This window comes from Salarias fasciatus, chromosome 12, assembly GCF_902148845.1.
Source record: "Salarias fasciatus chromosome 12, fSalaFa1.1, whole genome shotgun sequence".
Taxonomy (NCBI): Eukaryota; Metazoa; Chordata; class Actinopteri; order Blenniiformes; family Blenniidae; genus Salarias; species Salarias fasciatus.
The window spans coordinates 2,529,413-2,543,846 of record NC_043756.1 but is presented as its reverse complement, the minus strand read 5'-3'; the positions used below and the strand labels follow the sequence as shown (position 1 = coordinate 2,543,846).

Here is a 14,434-nt window from a genome sequence, read left to right as displayed (position 1 = left end):
CTGAAATTATCAATTGGAATTTTATTTATACTTATGTCAATTCAAACTCAAATTGCAATGCTGCTTCCTGTTTGCAACCTTAGTTAAAATTCATGGAATTTGGGAGAAATTCACAATTTAATCTGAAATTTTGCACAAGTCTGCTGTACAACATAACAATGCTTTTGACTTTGTGAGAAGTGCCAAACATGAAGGTTCGGTACTGGACACAATTTGTTCTGTGGGATATCTGAAAATCGCTGGAATAATTTAAGATTTCCGGAAATTAAGGTCAATATAAAGACTCTGAATTTAAAGTCACCAATTAAGCTTAATTTCAAGCGTTTAGACTGTTGAAGCCACCAAACTCCAAATAGAGATATTCCTCAACCACACAGATCTGTTCAAGATGCAGCCCAAGTAAAAAAGCTCATGAATTGTAATAGATGAAATAAATTCAAACTAATTTCAGATAAAAATCACCTGGTTACCTGGGAGGCCTGGACCTACTTCTTACATATAAAAAAAACAAAACAAGTTTTTCCACTAATATATGTCTTTATCCAGTACGTCATCCTGTAAGCTTCACATCGCCCGCCTCGACTCACCATCGGGGCATTTCTTGGCCGACTCTGCAGACCTACGAGAGAAAGAACCCCAGCTTGAGTCCTCCATGAACCCGGGATCTGCGTGGGTCTTCCAGACCACTGTGCCTTACCTCATGAGGACGCGAGCGCTTCCATCTCCGAGCAGCTTTTCATTTTTCAGGTGATCGACAAACGTTACTCTCTTCCTCATCGCTGGTCGCCGACGTTTCCTGTGGAAGTCTCCCTCGGCTGCGAGAGCCGGCGGACCCCCCCCCGGCGTGAACCGACGCCAGCCCCTGAAAGGCGACACTCCTCCACCGGCTTCCAGTTACAGAGCAGAGGTCTAACAAGCTTGAACCGGGACCGTGTTCTCATCTAAAATGTAAAACGCAAGCAAAACTCACGGGCTGCTCTGTTTACACACTTTATTGAGCATCAAGTCCAATATACATTGCATTGACACAAAATGGAAAACAAAAAAAACAAAAAAACAAAAAAACAAAACAACCCCAAAACATGTCATGGCGTTAGGGTGGATTACCTGGACACACCATTTTCAGAGCGTATTGCTTAATGACATTTCAAACGCACCGAATCTGTGCAAATACAGTGAACACCGGTCGGAGGAGGTCATGGTAGGTTAGAAAATTCGGACTCGAAAAGGTAACGTCGACAGCAGTTATGTGATCATCAAGTCAACGGAAATCTACTTCACTGTACACGTCACATCCACCCAGAATGTTCTAACAATGGTTTCCTACTGAAACAGACCCAACTCCCTCAAACCTGATTGCATGCGCCAAAAAGATGGTTAGCTAGGTTTTTTTTGTTTTTTTTTTATTTTTATTTTTTTAGTGCCAGTCACAAATCGACCATGTATAAAATAATTCTTGATAAATGTCATCATGGCTTAAATTTCTGCAACACCATCGATGAAAGTGAAGGGAAGTCGATGGTTCTCCACCCGAACACAAACGAGCATACCTTTAGGTAAAGAACAGATTCAATCTCAAACGTTTTCCAATAATCCTCCACGTGGCCAGTCGAGTTTCCATGGAGCATCCTGAACCGGATTAAGCAAAGGTGATAAATATTATCGAAGTTTGCACCAAATAAAACCCAAAGACGTCGATAGAAGTTAAAGGAGCGTTGTTCGTTTATCTACCCAAAGTCCTTAAGAGTCTAATAACCCACGAGTGAATGTGACTTTTACCCACACAAAGCCAAATGTGCCACCACAAACAGTAACTAGCCTAATTCTACCTATGGAGCCCCTAAAATCCCCCCGTCTTCCCCGACAGATGCAGAGCTGGACCGTGGATCAGGTCAGCTCTGTTTGAATTGAGGTAAATAAGCTCAGACACCAGTTCACATGTGGAATAATCACAGCTTAGGCGCTCTTTTCTTCTTCTTCTTCACAGACTGCATGAGGTTATCCTCGACTTTCAGTAAATCAAAACAAGTCTTTGTTGACTCAGTTAAAAGGGAGAGGATGATGAACATCAGGGATTAAATAGAACTAATCCTGAGAAGTTGGCGTGGGTCTCCTGTTAGCATTTTCAACATGAGTAAGCCATTCCATGTACATCTACAGCTAGAGGTAAGACACGGCGGAGCTGTTTGAGGGGGTCATGCAGGTCTGAGAGGTACGGTTTGATACTCTCCTCTGGCATGGTGGGAAATGCTAACAGGAGGCCATTTTTACATCAATCCAGAGAGACAGAAAACGGGAAATCGCCTGAAACTGTGAGGAGGAGGAGGAGAAGCCAACAAAAGGCAACAGTGATCGAATCAAAAGTGTTGAAAATAAATACACCTACTGACGGGGATTGGTTGGGCTGATGTGGATCTGGTGAGAATGAAGCACAGAGGAGGAGCGACGACCTAATGGCAGGCTTTCGTTTTTTTTTTTTTTGTTTTTACACAATCTTCACCACTAAATTGCATAAGAAACCTGGTATAAAGTAGAAACTGTTCAGCAGCAGATAAAAAAGCAAGGTAATTTACAGTAGTGACATATCTTACATCATTTTTTTTCTTCAAAATAAATAAAATTAAATATACAATTCCAGGTAGGAAACAGGTGAATTTTCGCTGGTAGGGTTTCTCAAATTGGCTCATCTGGCGGAAAACGACAACCGTTCACAGAAACGTGGCTGAAGCCAACCAACTCCTTTGACTGGCAAAACAAGGGGTGCAAAAGCCTTTCGCTGAAAGTTTCCCTCTGAAGGCATTTCCTTAAACTGGACAGGGAGAAAGGAGGAGTTAGTTCCCTGTGGTTCGAGGGTCAAAGGTCCCTCTTCTTCAAGCAGGTTTACTCACCCTGGAATTTACAGCTGATGTCTAGTCGAACGCCATCTCTTGACTTTTTCTTACACAGCGGGCCACCTTCCTCTTGAACTCGCCGTTTGGGTCCTCCCTCCACTCTTTCTGCAGCGGCAATCAGACATCCTCCGTTTACTCACACTGAACAGAGACGGCAGGACTGAGGGGACGGGGCGGGGAGGAGCGGCGAGGACTCACCGCGGCGTCCACGTTCGCTGGCGAATCGCTGTTTGGGTCTGCCAGCATGGAGATAACGCTAATCATGATTGTCTCTACCGTGTGGATGGGAAGCCAGCGCTCCTCTGGCTTTTCATACCCAAACTTATCTTCCCCAGGCTCGTGCAGAATCGAGATGCAAACGTCTCCGTTCTTTGCAACTGTGGAGAAGGAGAGCAGACTGAACAACCGGCGAGCGCCGCGAGAAGACCGGTTCTACCAGGTCTAATTGGAACCGGATGTATCATCAGAAGAAAGATAAAGAACTATGAGGGCCACCAAATCTGATCACTTGCTGGATAAAGTGTTAAACTGGACATTTCTTGTTAGGTATGTTTTATAACATCTTGTAATTTGGCACCAGCATCAGCAGCTTTCCAAACATCAGGACATTCTTACCGTTTGGGTGCCAGATTTCAGTGATGAACTTCATCTTTGGCGGCCGCAGCGGATAGTCATAAGGGAAGGTGAGGTACGCTTTGAAAAACCCTCCTTCACTGCAGCAGGAAAGACAACAGAGGAGAATCCGTTAAGTGAACATATGCGCGTCTGATTCGTGACTGAAGACTTCAGGAATCATTGTCTCACTTACAAAAGGGTGTCTTGTGGGCCGATGATCACAACCTCCCATTTGTATATGTCGTCGTCGTCTATGAGGCCAGCTGAAAAGCCCTCCACGGGGTTCTTGTTGAGCTCTGGGACAACAAAGGGGAAGAGCAAAGTATTTTCAGTGCAGTGAAATCAGATCAGCCGACGTGCTGTTCAGCGTCTTCCACACCGAGTCGGTTGATTCCGTCACTCCTGGATGAACTACAACAGCAAGTCTACTTGGACAAACTGAAATATGTTTCAGGGATCCTCTTTTTTTTTTCTACCATCATTATACCAAAATTTAATTTTCATTTTGCCCCCAGAAATAAATCAACAGGAAACATTTCTGGTTCAAAGCCTTCCTTCAACACTTTAATTGAAATCTACACTAACTCCACTTTTTTTATGCTAAACTTGCTGCAGCTTATATATGAAAATATTTTGGGATTTTTGAACATTTTGAGGTTGACCGATCATAAATACTTCTTCTAGTTAATTTTCTTAACCCAAACTGTTGGACTGGTTTCAGCCCTCCAGGCCAGCAGCAGTCTGAACTCGATCCCTCTCTGATCTCCACTTCCTGTGTTTGATCGTATCTGCAGCCAGAGCAACTTGAACTCATTGAACTTTGGATCAGTGCTCCTCAAAATGTGTCCAGATTTCTTGGCGGTGACGCTCAGCCTCGGCTCACACGGGGTCTCAAATGTAACACTGTTAGTGACCTGATTTACTGACTGATGTTAAAAACAAGCCGCAGCACACAAACGAACAGCGTAAAATACAGATGAAAATATGTTTCAACGCACAGAATCAGTACAAAGTTACTATTCTATCAAAAACAAAGGACAGATTGTGTTGACTGGACCACTTGTTTCAACGTCAGACACATTTAGAAACATCCTGACTGATAAAATTCAGCCAAACAATACAAGATGTAGCATTAACACTAAATAATCTGCTTAACCCTCACATGCTGTTCTTATTCCTGCCTTCACAGTTATACACTGTGTGGCCAAACATGTAGCAACAGGAGAAAAGAGACTGTACTTTAAATCTGGTGTACTGCGATACAAAATAAAAACAGGATTAGGATTATTCACTGATCCAGTCACTGGTTCTATGGATGCAGCCACCTGTCAGCATCCATGACTTCATATTTTAGATGTTAAAAGACACATGAGCTTCATGTACATCATGAGAATCATTCAACTACCACACAGAATCAAATCGTGGTTTCCAAATATAATTACCTTCAAAGTGAATCACACACTCGAAGAACAGAAATGAATCAACCACTGTCAAGCCAGTGATTCATTTACACACACACGCACACACTGCTGATTCAGTCATGGCACTGGAGGCAGAGCTGAGCAGCTGATGTGATTTGGCGCTACATGCTGAATACTTCTTTTGTAATTCCGTTCAGCCACTGAACAGTAGATTATCAATACGGCTGTGACTTGATTAGAGTGGCCGACCTTCACTTCAGTGTAGAGGTGGGAAAACACTCAAGATTAGATCAAACGCTGTCAGCAGACATTGATTTTGGTATCTGAATGAAGGTTTCTCATCTTGCTTGTGAGTGTGGTTGTATAATTTAGACAACTTAAAATATCTTCCTTTATATATAGGCAGTCTCTTGCATCCTTCAGATTGTATGATCCATGGAGGAGTCCCTTCAGCCAAAATATGAGGCTAAGATGTTAAATGACAAAGACGTTAGAAATATTTTAGTGTCAGCAAACCTCAACTAAATGGAAAGTCAGCAAACAGCAGTAAAAAAGAAATCTGCAATATCAGAAAATGCCTACTTCTACTAAATGATGTTCGAATCTATTTTAATCCTATTCAAGTAGCAACTGTAGCATGACTACGAAATGTTTCCCTAAAAACGTCACACAGCTTACTGATGTTAAAGTGGCGAGTTCAGCTCCCTGTTGATCACAGTGTTGCAGTGGAGTGTGTTAAACTCAAACTATCACTGACATTCTGCCACTTATGTACATTAACGGAACATTAGCTTCAATCCAATGACCTGCTGACAACTACAACACAACCCATCAGGTTGTTTGGTCTCTGAAATGCCAGAAATTATTATTTTCAAGTGTTGACTGTTTTCCTACAACGGAGGGGTGAAGTCTCCACCATTATGAATGTGAAAGCACAAAATAAGTTAGAGCTTAAAAAAAGAAATATGTTTTACCAGATCAAAATCTGTGAATTTTGAGTAACTGTGGCAGCTCTATTTGAAGCTCCTCTCAGTATAATATAGTCCAGTTTAATACTAAATCAGCCTCTCATTGTCTGAAATAAGACTGGTATCATGTTTGTGAAGACACAGCTTTTGTTTCAACTTTATCTTAGGACCAAGTTTAATGAATGTGAATTTTTTAATCCATGTTTTAAAAAAAGGAATTGTTTGTGGACTGGTGGTGGTGCTTGCACTGCCACCTCACAGAAAAATTGTACATGTTTTGACTCCAGGTTGTGTTTGGGGATCAACTGTGTGGAGTGTAGATGTGTGTGACTTTTCACGATGCAGGGGTTTTTTTTCCCCCGTGGTCCAAAACATGAAACATAGACTAAGTGGTGACTCGAACTGTGTGAGTGTGAGTGAGAATATGTGTTTCTCCGTGACGGACAGGGTGATCTGTTCAGGGTAGACTCAGCCTTCAGCCACAGTCAACTGGGAACAGCTGCAGCAGCCCACAACCATCACATAGATGAAGAGGGACAAAAAATGGAAAGATAACTGACAGTCTTGACAATTAAAATGGTTTTAGTTGGAATTGCTGGTTTAGGAAACACTTCTGCATAATTTTTGACATAATAAGCAAGCAATGAATGGAAAACTATCACAGATGTATTCTAACTCAGTCCACACAATACAAGTGTGCAATTTTTTACACTTTGTGTCAATGTAAAAAACAAAAAACCCTCATGTTTGATATGTGACGCTGTCTTGTGGACTCACTGGGTAGGCTGAGGTTTGAACTGAACTGTGGAGCAGCTATTTCTCATGGGGGTTCAGATTTGTGTTCCTTACATTAGAAAAACAAATCACCGCCACCCGCGGCAGAAATACCAGTGATAAACTCCAAATTCAGCCAGGACGGGAGAACAATAAGAGTTTCATGTTGGAGGCTTCAACACGGAGACCCTCAGCGAAAAGCCGCTAACTGAGGCTGCGCTTGCAGCCCGAGACACCACAGCGACAGATATCACCTTACACGCTCAGATTGAGAATTTATTGCCACACTGCTGTTAATGTGGATCTATATTAATGTGTGAAAAGAGCTGGAGAGCGCAGGTCTTTCATTAGCGACGCTAAAGTCATCACAGCAGATGGATTGATTATTCCTTTGTTCCGCCAGCTAACTAATACCCAACTTGCTAGCTCGCTAGCCGCTGCGATTTAATGCCTTCGGAGCCGAATTTACGTCCAAATAAATGTTTAAATTCCCTATAAAGGAGTATTGATAAAAACAAATTAGTTCCACGCCTGGCCCAGTTGGTGAAATTGCCCATTATGCTACTTGGTTAGCTTTGTAAGCTAACTGCTTTGGCGTAAACATAGCCACAAAGAGAGCTAGCGTTAGCCGCTCTTTGGTTAGCATTTGTCGAGGCTTTATTTGACTAAAATGTCACGTTTCCGTTACCTGCCAGTTGTTTTCGAAGAAGTAGAGCTGATTGTTCGGTCATGGTACGCAGACGTGATTGAAGTAGCGCTGTGTGGAGACAAAGAGTCGGTGATAAAGGAACAGAAAGCCGGAGACGAGGTCAGGTCTGCTGCTGCCGCTGCTTTCCCTCTGTGTTTTGACACACGGTTCAGCTGCTGTCTGATGTACTGCGCATGCGCAGCTTCTGCAGCTCGCCAGAGTGCACGCCAGATACAAAGAATCTCTTCACCAGCATTCTTTGTTTAATTGTGTTTATTTGTGGTCATCGTTCGTGTCTCTTATCTTTACCACAGTCTCTACTTTGAAGGTTAGGTCTAAGACCTTTCTATCTAATAAAGCTCATAATTTGGGCTGAATCAGGCCACCCTGGGACACTTTCTCGTGAAGCTGCTGTAGGTTTAGACTGCTGCAGACCTACACCAAGCTGTTTTCCTTTCTCACTCACCGTGTTTCATGATGACATGTCACTAACATTTTGTTTCTGTTGTGTAGTCTATGTTCTCTCTCTCTGAACTATCTGCAATGTGACAATGAACAAGGAGCTGATGGTGACCCTAAGGAGGAATAAGGTGTCCGTGTCCCCTGTCTCCATCCAGGGGAAAATGTGGACATGGTGATCCTAGAGAATGAACTGCACCAGGTTAAAAACAGCCTTCTACACCTGTCACACTGTGCTGAAGGTGCTCCAGTCTGTGGTGCAGAGTGATATCCTCTATTATTTGCATGCTGGGGCAGCAGGATGAGCCTGGCCGACACCAACAAGCTCAACAAACTCACCAGAAAAGTGATGTGATGTCCATCCAAATCAGGGTTGATCGCAACCAGTGATTCTCATCGTGACCCCTCCATGATGTCCTGGTCATCAGCAGGAGCTTCTTCAGTAACAGGCTCAGACCACCAACATGCGGTGCAGAGTAACCTGAGATCCTTCATTCCTGTGGCAATAAGACTATAGCTCCTCACTATTAATAGCGTTTGTAATGTTTTTCTGCTTATTTGCTGTATTTATGTTTTACCTTCTATTTATTCTTTGTTTTTATTTTTTATGTGTGGAATTGTCATAAGATTTTCCACCTGGGATTAATAAAGTATGTCTATTCTATTCTATTCTATTCTATTCTATTCATTCACTGATTGAAAGTAAACAAATGGTGCTGCAGCAAAAAGATGCCTCCAATTCTATCGGAATTTTGTATTTTCTAAGATGTGATTTTATTGAATTGTTGAGAACAAATCTAACATCAACATTGAACATAAAGTAAAAAATAAAAGTAAAGTAAAATTCCTCGATAAACAAACGTGAACATCGTTTTTGATAACATATATTCCCACTAAAATTTAAAATGGTCAAGAAAGTGAAATGTACAGTATATGGATAAAGTAGCGATAGTTGAAAATACGAGGTGGTGACGGGTAATTGAACGCAGCGCTACGCGGAAGGAAGCCTCTGCGGCGCCATATTTAATATAGCAGCTGCTAAGCTAAAGAGCTAACGCTAAGTGCTCAGAGCTCAAACTTTTGATCGGAGACAAAAACCTGAGGCAACCCGACACAAGAATCCATCATGAATGTAGTAGATCACGTACGGGACATGGCAGCCGCCGGCCTTCACTCCAACGTCCGGATAGTTAGCAGTTTGTTGCTGACGATGAGCAATAATAATCCGTAAGTAATGTTAGTGTGGGGTCGTCTAATTCCTGGTGAGGGGATTCTCCAAATCCATGCAATATCCTGTTCAAAATCAAAACCTAACTGGTCCTCAACGTTAAGTGGTACCTGCCGCATCGCAGCTTTAGATCGAATGAATACCCAAGTGAGTCTGTCAATTAATAATCACAGTGTAGAACGTGGGCGCTGGCTACGTTTTTACCAAGAAGTAGTCACACCCAGTATAGCAGCGCTGCTATTACTATCGCCTGCTTTGTTTACATCTGCCCGTTTCTCCTTTTAACAATCATCATTCGACTGTAAGATGGGTCAAATAAGGTGATGCTGTGGATCCAATAGTTACAGTTGGTCTCGATTGTTTTAGTTGGGTTGCAGCTCAACATCGGTTTTAACCATGAAATTGTTACTGTTCGAGAAGTTCAGATATTTCAAATCATGATAGCTTCTCTCCTCCTTTTTATTCAGTTTTGGTCAGAAGATGAAAATTACTGAAAAGTTGTCATATACAACTGCTACTGTTGTATTCCTGAAAATGTATTTGATTCCAAGTCATTATATTGCTTTGTGTTCATCTTCATAAGTATTTTAAGCACATTTAATCCACATTTATTCACACTGATTGCAGGTATTTGCTATAATTTGTATGTATAAGGTGTGAAGTACAACTAGGCAACAATTAGAATGTATGATAAGTACACAACTTGTTTTTAAACACTTTTACAGATTTTAACTCATCATAGCAAACCTTACTGGCAGTGAAACTGAAATAAATGTTTGAGTAATTTAAAAGTATTCACTAGTGCAGGGGTGTCGAACTCATTTCAGTTCATCTTGAGTGGGCTGGACTGGTAAAATAGTGCCATAATTCACTCTAAGGTTTTTCTTTGTTGCGATGTAAAGCATACGTGATGAAAATGTCTGTAGTTTCACAAAACCAAACAATTACCACAGAAAACAACAACAATTTCAACATAAAGCCAATTTTAACGAAACCTTCTGGTGCAACATACTATGAAATGTCCCAATAATGTGTCATCTTTTGCTTGGTGGTTTGATGGGCTGGATCGTTGCCTCTTGTGGGCCGGTTTTGGCCCTCAGGCCTTATGTTTGACACCCCTTCAGTTGTGACTTACGGTCCTTTAGGGTGCTTTCACACCTACTAGTCCGCTAGAGTGGTTCGGTTCGGACATAAATTATTCATAAATGTTGCAGCTGTCAACTAGTTCGGTTCGCATTCACACCACTTGTTTTTGCAGATCAACTATCCACCATGACCCTCCTGCCCCTTGGTGGCGCTGTTCACATAATAGTGTGTTTTGGGTGACGGAAGTGAACCCTGATTGGCCAGCATGTGTGACGTGATGCGCCGCGCGGCTTGCTACGGAAGCCTCCGCCGACCAAAAAGCCTTCTCCGCAACAGAGCGGACAGGACCGAGGCCGGTCAACGTTCACACCAGCAGCGGACCGCACCGAGACCGCACCAAGACCGCACCAAGACCGCACCAAGACCGCACCGAGACCGCACCGAGACCGCCTCCTCGAGGAGGTCTCGGTGCGGTTCTTTGTCCCGGACCAAAACTAACTGGTCTGCTTTCACACCAGCGCAAACGAACCGAACCTGCAGGAGTTGGGGACTCTAGTCCGCTTCAAGCGGACCAAATGCTGTAGGTGTGAAAGCTCCCTTAGGTGGGCTGCATAGTGGTTGGTGCTCTCGCCTCATGTGAGAAGGTTTAAATGTGGAATAATCACAAACACTGTTGAAACGAGTGGCGGATTTTCTGCGTCTGATGGCTTCAGTATTTGTTTTTGTTTTATTGCAGAGAGCTTTTTTCACCAGCACAGAAGTACCAGCTGCTGGTTTACCACGCTGACGCCATCTTCCACGATAAGGAATACCGTAACGCCGCCTGCAAGTACAGCATGGCTCTGCAGCAGAAGAAGGTGCTCAGCAAAACCTCCAAAGTCCGGACGTCCACCGGAGGAGCTGCAGCCAACATCCAAGCACAGGTACCATATCCAGCCTGTCACTCTGAGTCACTTTGGCTTTTAACTTTGTCGTGTTTCTCAGAGTGATCGGGTTTGGAGCGGACCAGAACTTCATTCACCATCAGTTTTGCAATGAGCTTTCATGATTAGGAACTGAAGAACATGTTTGTTTGTTTTTCCTTCCAGAGTTTGCCTTCAGAGATCGAGGTGAAGTACAAGATAGCCGAGTGTTACACCATCCTGAAGCTGGACAAGGACGCGATCGCCGTGCTGGACGGAATTCCCTCCAGACAAAGAACTCCAAAGGTAAACTGCTGCTCCCTCCTGAAATCCTCCAGCCTGTCCTTTGTGGCTCCGCATGGTGGTGACCGGTGTTTGTCCCGCTGACAGATCAACATGATGCTGGCGAACCTGTACAGGAAGGCGGGTCAGGAGCGATCGGCTGTGACCAGCTACAAGGAGGTGCTCAGACAGTGTCCGCTCGCTCTGGACGCCATCATCGGTACGCAGAATCATTGAATGTGGAGTTTGAAATACGAGCCAGAGCATTGTGGGATTGACCTGCCAGCAGAATCAGATCAGTGCGATCACTTCAGTCCATATAAATTCACCCGGCGTCGTTTTTACTCTGCCACGGTTTGAGTTTGTGACGCTGTCCCCGTGTGTCCCGCAGGCCTGCTGTCCCTGTCGGTCAAAGGAGCCGAGGTGGCGTCCATGACGATGGACGTGATCCAGAGCATCCCCAACCTGGACTGGCTGTCGGTGTGGATCAAGGCGTACGCCTTCATCCACGCAGGAGACAACCAGAGAGCCATCAACACCATCTGGTGGGTGGAGCCGCTCGCACGGCGCGGCCGGGCTTCGCCGTCCCTCTCAACTCGCTCTCAACTCGCTCTCTTCTCCTTCAGCTCCCTGGAGAAGAAGTCTCTCCTGCGGGACAACGTGGACCTCCTGGTGAGCCTGGCTGACGTTTACTTCCGGGCAGGTGACACCAAAAACGCCATCCTGAAGTTCGAACAAGCCCAGATGTTGGACCCGTACCTCATTAAAGGTCTGTTACGTCTTCTTACACACTCACACTCACACTCACTCACACACACCCTTTATATACACTGCCCCCTGGTGGCCACAGGAGTTACTGCAGCTATGGTTCCAGATTATTGTCATTTCAAGAACATTTTTCTTTTTATCACACAAACCAGAGCAGTTTGATATTTGCTTTAGTTTTCTTTTGATTTTAAACTGATGCTTCCTCCCCTCACTTGACGGCAGATCTTCTGTGATTCTCTCTGTTCTCTGCACTTCTGTTGATGTGTTCTGAAGGTTTGTTTCAGTTTTCGTGAAGCCTTTGATGGATGAGAAACGTCGCTGACAGATTGTTTTGTTCTTGCAGGAATGGACGTGTACGGCTACCTGATGGCCCGCGAGGGCCACCTGGAGGACGTGGAAGTCCTGGGAGGGCGGTTGTTCAATATATCCGACCAGCACGCAGAGCCCTGGGTGATCTCTGGGTGAGGCTTCGTTTCCACAACAACACTACTCACGGCCGGCTTTCTGAAAATGGCTCTGAAATGCTTAAAAAGACATAAATATGATGTGTTTTGACCTGAGTCGTTTGAGATGAGCTTGTAAAATGTCTTGAATGTGTGTTTGTGGTTCAGGTGTCACAGCTTTTACAGCAAGCGCTACTCCAGAGCGCTCTATCTGGGCGCCAAGGCCATCCAGCTGAACAGCAACAGCGTGCAGGCGCTGCTCCTGAAGGGGGCGGCGCTGAGGAACATGGGCCGCGTGCAGGAGGCCATCATCCACTTCAGAGAGGCCATGCGGCTGGCGCCCTGCCGGCTGGACTGCTACGAAGGCACGTGGGCTCCTCGCCGTTGCGCCGCCGCCACCGGCGGTCTTCGTTCTGACGGTCCGCTGTGTTCCCCGCCGCAGGCCTCATCGACTGCTACCTGGCGTCCAACGGGATCCGGGAGGCGATGGGCATGGCCAACAACATCTACAAGACGCTGGGGGCCAACGCGCAGACGCTGACCATCCTGGCCACGGTGTGCCTGGAGGACCCGGTGACGCAGGAGAAGGCCAAGACGCTGCTGGACAAAGCGCTGGCTCAGAGGCCCGACTACACCAAGGCCGTGGTGAAGAAGGCTGAGCTGCTCAGTGCGTCCTGCGCACATAGACACACACACACACACACACACACACACACACCGCCCTCAGAACACAGCTAATCCTCCCTCTTGTACTCTTTCCATCAGGTCGGGAGCAGAAATACGAAGAAGGGATCGCTCTCCTGCGGAACGCCCTGGCCAATCAGAGTGACTGCGTGCTGCACAGGATGCTGGGAGATTTCCTGGTGGCGGTCAACGACTACCAGGAAGCCATGGACCAGTACAGCATAGCGCTAAGGTGAAGCAGGAGTTTCCGTGTTCAGATAGTCCAGAAACAGCCTCTACACTGAAACGTGACTGTTGGTTTTGGTGCAGATTAGAAGTGATGAAAATGTTTATTTTCACATCATTTTCAATATAATTTCAACATGAAGAGAAAATCCAGCGTCGGTGTCGCCCACTGACGCGTGTTTCTGTCCTCAGCCTGGATCCCAACGACCAGAAGTCCCTGGAAGGCATGCAGAAGATGGAGAAGGAGGAGAGTCCCACGGACGCCACGGTGGAGCTGGACGGGGACGACATGGAGGGCAGCGGCGAGGACGGAGACCTGGAGGGCAGCGACAGCGAGGCGGCCCAGTGGGCCGACCAGGAGCAGTGGTTCGGGATGCAGTGACCCCCGGGGTCGGGGAGGGGGCGGCGCCGAGAGGTCGCCTGACCTCGGGACTGTGACGGAAGCTTCCTCCTCGCCCGGCTCTCCAGCAGACTGTTGAAACTGCGGCGGCGCGGCGTCGTCTTAACCTGCAGTGTTTCTAAACGGATCTGGTTCCTCAGGTCCGTCGTGTATTTTCTTGTGACTTTGCCTTTGTGTATCATAAATAACCTCGATGTTCCGTCACTCTTACTTCGGGACACTTTGCCGTTTCAAGATTTGTAGTATTTTGTACATAGATTTTAAAAATGTATAATAAATTTATTGAACCCTCTGAATGTTTTCTAAATGTGTTTAAAGACAAATATCTTCACTTTATTCTTCAGTTTTCCTCAAAAAATGTAAAAATGCAGTTATTGAAGTTTCCTTCAGCGCAGCGGTTGAGCTGCAGAGCTGCTGTCTCTCCTCATGCTTTAGCATTAGCCACATTAGCTCATATTCACCTCCTGTAGCAGATCATGGAACACTTTCAGGGAATTATTTGTAAATAAATGTAGCCTGTTCATTTTTATTTCATTTGCATTCCACGCTGATTTTTCAGGAAAATAAGATTAAAAAATGAGGAAAAAAATCAAATGAAAA

General features: G+C 45.0%; 2 protein-coding genes across 2 annotated transcripts; one reads left to right on the top strand and one right to left on the bottom strand.

The window, feature by feature from the left end:
* Positions 1–977: 977 nt before the first annotated feature.
* On the bottom strand, positions 978–7,533 carry LOC115398443 (ubiquitin-conjugating enzyme E2 G1-like). Its single transcript, XM_030105195.1, has 6 exons — positions 7,358–7,533; positions 3,700–3,802; positions 3,507–3,604; positions 3,090–3,268; positions 2,889–2,996; positions 978–2,809 (listed from the first exon to the last, which is right to left on the bottom strand). The coding sequence occupies exons 1-5, from the start codon at positions 7,398–7,400 to the stop codon at positions 2,910–2,912; spliced, it is 510 nt and encodes a 169-aa protein (XP_029961055.1). The 5' UTR covers positions 7,401–7,533; the 3' UTR covers positions 978–2,809; positions 2,889–2,909.
* Positions 7,534–8,859: 1,326 nt separating this feature from the next.
* On the top strand, positions 8,860–14,130 carry anapc7 (anaphase promoting complex subunit 7). The gene is made up of 11 exons (XM_030104098.1): positions 8,860–9,043; positions 10,867–11,053; positions 11,219–11,338; positions 11,423–11,534; positions 11,706–11,859; positions 11,941–12,083; positions 12,426–12,543; positions 12,694–12,890; positions 12,968–13,192; positions 13,291–13,441; positions 13,627–14,130. Exons 1-11 carry the CDS (start codon positions 8,943–8,945, stop codon positions 13,814–13,816), a joined length of 1,698 nt encoding a protein of 565 aa, XP_029959958.1. The 5' UTR covers positions 8,860–8,942; the 3' UTR covers positions 13,817–14,130.
* The last annotated feature ends 304 nt before the right edge of the window (positions 14,131–14,434 follow it).